This window comes from Lycium barbarum, chromosome 5, assembly GCF_019175385.1.
Source record: "Lycium barbarum isolate Lr01 chromosome 5, ASM1917538v2, whole genome shotgun sequence".
Taxonomy (NCBI): domain Eukaryota; kingdom Viridiplantae; phylum Streptophyta; class Magnoliopsida; order Solanales; family Solanaceae; genus Lycium; species Lycium barbarum.
In genome coordinates, this window is record NC_083341.1 from 14,478,209 (window position 1) to 14,485,529 (window position 7,321).

General features: G+C 35.3%; 1 protein-coding gene across 1 annotated transcript; it reads right to left on the bottom strand.

Annotated features, from left to right (window-relative positions):
* Positions 1-64: 64 nt before the first annotated feature.
* Positions 65-2,228, bottom strand: LOC132640536 (histone H3.3). The gene is made up of 5 exons (XM_060357150.1): positions 2,090-2,228; positions 988-1,059; positions 822-898; positions 606-696; positions 65-484 (listed from the first exon to the last, which is right to left on the bottom strand). Exons 2-5 carry the CDS (start codon positions 1,057-1,059, stop codon positions 314-316), a joined length of 411 nt encoding a protein of 136 aa, XP_060213133.1. The 5' UTR covers positions 2,090-2,228; the 3' UTR covers positions 65-313.
* Positions 2,229-7,321: the final 5,093 nt, after the last annotated feature.

A 7,321-nucleotide genomic window follows, 5' to 3' on the forward strand; every position in this document is an offset into this window, starting at 1 on the left:
ATTCCAAGCCATCATCCACTCAACCGGGACAACAGCTTCATCCTAATTTTGTGAAAGCACGATATAATCAATAATATCTACAATAACTTGGACTATCCATTAGAGGCAAACACTGAACATTGTTCGACACCAGAGGTGTGACAACAAAACATGAGAGAGATCCAAACAAAATATACCAAGTTTTCCCTACGCACAACAAAACAACACCATATTACAGCCACCAAACAAACTACTACTAAATTCCTTAATTGTCTTTGTCTAATACGAAAACAGTAAAAATACGACCAACAAAGCTACTACTTCAGCAATCAAACTAAGCACGCTCCCCCCTGATTCGCCTGGCGAGCTGAATGTCCTTTGGCATAATTGTCACGCGCTTGGCGTGAATAGCACAAAGGTTAGTGTCCTCAAACAGACCCACCAAATAGGCCTCAGCAGCCTCTTGCAGAGCCAGCACCGCATGACTCTGGAAACGGAGATCAGTCTGAAAGCAAAAAAAAGGCACAAACGCAAACCAATCAGATACCCAAAAAAAAACCAGAGGCTACATCCTCGTTTCCATAGCAGTATCATCAATTTAGACAATAATGATACGCGAATTTTACCTTAAAGTCCTGTGCAATCTCACGGACAAGCCTCTGGAATGGAAGCTTCCTGATCAAGAGCTCAGTACTCTTTTGGTACTTACGGATCTCACTGCATAATGTAAAATCCCAATCAATAATATGCATACAATGGTATGTTAAAGCATATGATTTACTTTAAAGACCAAGAAAACATAAACAACATATTGAATTACCAGAAGTCATTTGTGTACTTACCGAAGAGCAACAGTACCAGGACGGTATCTGTGCGGCTTCTTCACACCACCAGTGGTAGGAGCAGACTTACGTGCAGCCTAATGCACATACAAAACAAAGTTAAAAACTAATACATATAAACATATTTTAGTAGAGACCAAGAACAAACTAAAAGCAAAAAATAGACCTTTGTGGCAAGTTGCTTCCTAGGAGCCTTTCCTCCTGTTGACTTACGAGCAGTTTGCTTGGTACGAGCCATCTGAAAACCACATCCCAATTATTTAAAAAAAAAAAAAAACAAATCAAGAATGAGAAAATGTCAATTTTGCAACTATATAAGAAGCAAACCCAGAATTTCACAAAATTAAGAAGCAAGCCAAATGAAAGATTTCAACTTTGCACTACCTACAAGAAGGTAAATAAGTGGTTGTTTGGCTATGAATATTTTTTACTTTTTACCGGAGTTGAATTCTGGAAATCATGTTTGGCCATAAAATTCCGGAATTTGAAAAACACCAAAAACTTCTTATTTACTTTTTTCACTCCAAATCACTCACAAAATGCAAAAACTACTCCAATTTGTTTTCATGGCCAAAAGCAACTCCAACAAACACTCACAATTTTCATCGCCAAACAGGCCCTAAGATTGCTTCTCTATATACTCATTTGATTCCAACACTACAATTCTTTTTTAAAAACAATGGGGGCATTTTAAAAAATCCCTAAGATAAAACAGCAATACCCGAAACTAGTAAATGAACTAAAATATAATATTAGTTAAATCCCTATATATTCAATAAATTGAACATTCCATAAAAACCCTAGCTTTAAGATCATACATTTACAATTCTACATAAATTTAAAAAAAAAAAATCAACTACTACAAAAGAAATATAATCAGAAACCCTAGCCTCAAATTTTCATTTATCAAAAAAGAAATCAATCATGATTTTGATATATCAAAACACAAGACAAATTCAAAATTCTAAAATATACTTAATCACAAGCAAATCACTATTTATTCAATAAATCCAACATTCCATAAAAACCCTAGATTTACAATTCTACAGAAGAAAAAAAATATTTTTTAAAACGAACCCAAAAAAAAAAAAAAGAGAAATGATAGAAACCGTAGACATAAATTTCAAAAAAAAAAAAAAAAAAAAAAAGCAAACCCAAAAGACATGAATTTCAAATAAAGGCATAATGGATCATGATCTTCATATATATCAAATACACAAGAAATTTAAAATCCAAATATATACTGTAAAAAATAAGATTTAACTTACCTTCTTTGAATAACTATTTCTTTTCTTTTTTTCTCTCTGTTTCTTTTGGTGTTGTGACTGAATAAAGTTCTAAATGAAGTGGAGGTTAAGGATTATATATAAAGGCTGTGGTGGGGATCGTGTATATAATTTAATCTGACGGTTCATAATGATTATCCTTGTGCTTTTTTAATCCAATATCTACGGTTATTAAATGTGTTAGCTGTGTTTTCTTAAAATGATTGGACGGTTACGATTTGACTTTAGAGATTGTGCCGGATTGAGAGGTGTCAATGCTTGGTTCTTATTGGTTAGAATTATTGAGCTCAATTTGATTAGACATTGGTAATAATTATAGGGATTTTGAATTAATCTTTAATTTGTTGCAACTACTAAAGTACATAAAGTAACTAAACGATTACTATTCCCTCTCTTCATGTAGCTCATGTGATTGGACATGTGGAAGAAATAAATGAACTTTTTAGAAGTCTTTGTTTTTTATTGGTGAAGGGTCAAATATACCCTTCTGGTGCTAGAAAAGGATCAAAGATGTGCTCATTATAATTTCGGTTCAAATATATCCTGTTATTATACTTTCGGTTCAAATATATTTTTTTATTATACTTTGATACAAATTTATTCTTAATTTTAACGGAAAAACACGTGTCGAGATGAGAATATCTGATGGTTCATAATGATTATACTTGTTTCTTTTTAATCTAGTACTAGTATCTACGGTCATTAATTGTGCTAGCTGTGTTTTCTGAAAATGATTGGACGGTCGAGATTGGACTTTGGGGTTTGTGCCGGATTGAGAGGACCCAATGCTTGGTTTTGATTGGTTGAAGTATTGGGTTCACTTTGATTAGACTCTGGTAATAATTTTGCTTTGGCGAATTAATTTTGAATAGGATTAGGATCTTATAAATCTTCAATTTGTTGCAATTACTGACGTATATAAAGTAACTGATCTATTCTTCCCTCTGTTCATGTAGCTCATGTGATTGGACACGTGGAAGAGATGAATGAATCTTTTTTAGAACTTGTGAGTTTTTTTTAAATGAAAGATACATTACTCCCTCAATCTCAAGATAAGTGTCATCTTAGAAAAAATTTATCTCAAAATGAGTGTTATCTTTGAAATTCAAGACAAAAATTAACAAGTGTTTTCAATTATGCCTTTAGCATTAAAAAAGTAATTCATCTTAATACTGCTCAATTCCCGAAAAACGTCTAATAAATAGGAATAAGTTAGTTTTATATACAGAACAAGGGCCTATTAAGTGGATGGAGGCATTGTTGTAGTAATATTAAAAGTTGATCATACATGAGAATTGTGGCTCAAAGGAACGACTAAAAAGTAACTATCAAAAACATATGAACTAAGGGGACGTTACAAAAAGTGGAAATAGTCGGGCTTGCAATAACTATAGAGGTATCAAGTTGTTAAGCCACAATATGAAATTCTGGGAGCGGGTGGTCGAGATGAGGTTGAGGAGGGATGTGTCGGTATCCAAGTTTGGATTCATGCCGGGGTGCTCGACTATATAAGTTGTTCATCTTGTCTAAAGACTGGTGGAGCAGTATAGGGACAAAAGAGAGACTTACACATGGTATTCATTGATCTGGAGAAAGCATATGATAAAGTCCCTCGGGAGGTCCTTTGGAGATACTTGGAGTCTAGAGGTGTACCTGTGGCCTACATTAGGGCAATTAAGGACATGTAAGAGGGTGCGAACACTCAGGTTAGGACAGTGGGAGGTGATTCAGAACACTTTCCGGTCGTGATGGGGTTGCACCAGGGATTGACCCTTAGCCCGTTCCTATTTCCTTTATTGATGGACGAATTGTCGCGGCATATTCAAGAAGAGGTGCCGTGGTGTATGTTATTTGCAGAAGATATAATTTTGATTGACGAGACGCATAGTGGAGTCAACGATAAGTTGGAAGCTTGGAGAACAACCTTAGAATCAAAAGGTTTCAGGTTAAGCAGGACTAAGACGGAGTATAAGTTCATTGACGTGACGCAAGATACATATATGAAAATGAATATCGAGGCACAAGTTATACCCAAAATTAAAGAGGAAGTTTCAAGTATCTTGGGTCCATAATACAAGGGAACGGGGAGATTCATGATGATGTCACACATCGTATTGGAGCAGGGTGAATGAAATGGAGGCTCGCCTCCGGGTGCTTTGTGATAAGAAGGTGTTGCCTAGGCTGAAAGGTAAGTTCTACAGAGTGGTGGTTAGACCAGCATTGTTGTGTGGGCAGAATGCTGGCCAGTAAAAAATGTTCAATGTTCAGAAGATGAAGGTAGTGGAGATGCCGATGCTCGGATGGATGTGAGTTCATACTAGGAGAGATATGATTAGAAATGAAAATATAAGGGATAAGGTCGCAGTGGCCTCCGTGGCGGATAAGATGAGGGAAGCGATACTGAGATGATTCAAACATGTGAGGAGGCGGTATGAGACATTGGCGATGGCAGGAGTTAGGAGAGGTTGAGGTAGGCCGAAGAAGAACTGGGGGAGATGATTAGATAGGAAATGGCACAACTTTAGCCGACTGAGGACATGACCTCATATAGGAAGATATGGAGGTCGAGGATTAAAAAATAGAAAGTTAATGGGTGGTTGAATTTTGTAGTGATATGTGTGAGAGAGGTGGGGGTCTAGCCTTTCCATCTCATCTTCTCCTTTTCTTAAGTAGTATAATTTTGGTATCGCATAGATCATTATCCTTTATGCTTGTATTACTATGTGTTGCTCCATTTGTTTGGTATCTTGATATTTTGCTTTCTTATTTCTCTTGCAATCCTACATTGACTTCGTTTTTTTTGAGCTGAGGTCTATCGGAAACAACCTCTCTACCCCCATAAAGGTAGAGGTAAGGTCTACGTACATCCTACCCTCCCCAGAACCCACTTGTGGGATTACACTAGATATGTTGTTGTTGTTGTTGTTATAGTCGGGGAACTAGTACTACTGGCTATAGTATTAACGCCGGCTTAGTGAACAAAACAAGCAGCCTGCTTGTCAAGAAGATCCTCGCGAAACAGCTTGCTGGACAAAGACGGCGGTTGATAAAAAAAATTATATTGTGATGGAGCTACTTCGACTTCCACACTTAAATAACATATCAGCAACTACGTTAGCCTCCCTTTAGCAGAAGCTGCGCTGGTGGATCACCCAACAACATCATCAAACACTTTCAATCACTTATAATATTAGCATAACGAGGCGTAAGGGCATAAAGGAGAGATATGGCAAAAACAAACATATCTAGATGGAATGATGGATAATGAGAGGTGTTAGACAACATTGTCGCGCTAATTCCAGCCCTTGCTACAAATCTAAGAGTTCAGCTTGTATGCTAGTAGGATTAGGGAGAGGGGCAACAAACTCCGTAACCCACTTGCCTCTGGAGTCTCTGATGACTCCACCAAGTCCTCCCAAAAGAGTATGAGGACTAACCGCACCACCAGTGTTCAATTTAAAATAGTCTGGGGCGGGAGGACTCCAATTAATATGGATTGGTTTTCTGGGGTTAGGAATGGAGTGAGCACTACCGATACAGTGAAACTCTATGGCTTTATAGAGTGTAGTTGAAGGAAGAAGAGGGGACAACGAACGTTGGAAGATATGTGAGTTTCTATGTAATAAAGGATGCCGCAAACAAAAAGGAAGAAGCATTATATTGAGAATACTTTTTTTGTTGGTTGGTAGAGTTGTATGGATAAGGGCTCTGAGCCAAATGAGAGGATAAATTGTGGTCTTAAATATAGAAGAAATTACAAATAGCCGTCTTGAGAATCTCTATGTTAAACAATAGCTGAAGTTTATAAGTTTTGGTAAAATTAATCGCTTTAAGCTTGTGGCTCTGAAGTTCTAGTTTTAAGAACATCAGAAATATGAATTTGAATTTGCACTGCCTAAGCCTAACTTTCATGTATGTAAGTCTAAAATTAAGATTGACAGTCCCAAACTTCAAACATGTATTTCTCAAGTTTTAACTACTAAGCTAAACTTCGAACTTAAATATCTTAAGATTGCATAGCACAACTCTGAAGCTTTTTCAAAAATGGGATCAGACAACTTAATATAAGACCCCAAATAATTGGCGAATGGTAATAAAACTAAGCTCGTGTACATCAACGATAGTATAAGAAAGTGTTGATCCCACGATGACTGAAATAGTTATCAACTTATTTATTCTTACTTTCTTAATAACTAAAAGTAATTTAAAAATCCAGTAAAGTATTTTTATGCCTAAAGATAAATTTTTAAAGTGATTATAGTTTTGAATGAAGATTAAAGTGATTTACCGAAGTAAGAAAGTGGAGAATTTGATTTAAGATGATTAATTTAGATTTCGCTCCTTAATAAATGCCTATTATTATTATTATTAAATATAAATATTCACTACTTCTCTTTAATATAATCATCCATGTTCATAAATGAGAAATTTTGAAGTTCGAAAACATGTTGCGGAGTATTTTAAATTACAGGTTTTACTCGCAAGACTTTAATTTTTTTCAAGTGAAATTAGTGTCTAACCATTAATAAATAAATATTTTATTCTAATTATTTCATTTTATACACTGCTGTTCGTTTTAATCTATTCAGAAACATGTACATTTTATATTTAAAAGTTCTTTTACCTTTAATTTCTTGTTTTATTTTTAATGATATATTCCTGCAATTATATACAAATGTCATGACATATTTTAAAAGAATAAAATTCAATAGCGCTTTATATGTGTTGAAAGTTTATTTTCTTTCTTTCTTATATTTAACAATTCAATACTTAATCGAATATAGGGTATAAATAACACGAAAGGATCACATTTAAAAAAAAAAAGATTAATCTAGACTGATATTTCCCAAGAGCTTACATCCACTAGAATTGGTGCCTCGATGTTGGCTCTTCGCCACTTGAGCTATGGTATGTTCAAAAGATTGAGTTGTTCGCCCATTAAAACAGTACAAGAATTGGGTTCAAAATGTTGTGAGATAGTTCCATCTATATCTAATGTGGACGTTAGAGTATTGAGACGATTTTTACTTAGTACGAAAGGATCGAGATGGATGCATCTATGATGTAGTGGTTATCATGCCCACAGTAAACGTTTGGTAGCAAAGTGCGGGACAAATAACTAATGAAAGCATCTAAGTAATAAGCCGACCCCAAAATAAGTATTCTCCTGTTTCGACTTCCTAGGTCCTCCGATAGCACATTCAAGATAACAAC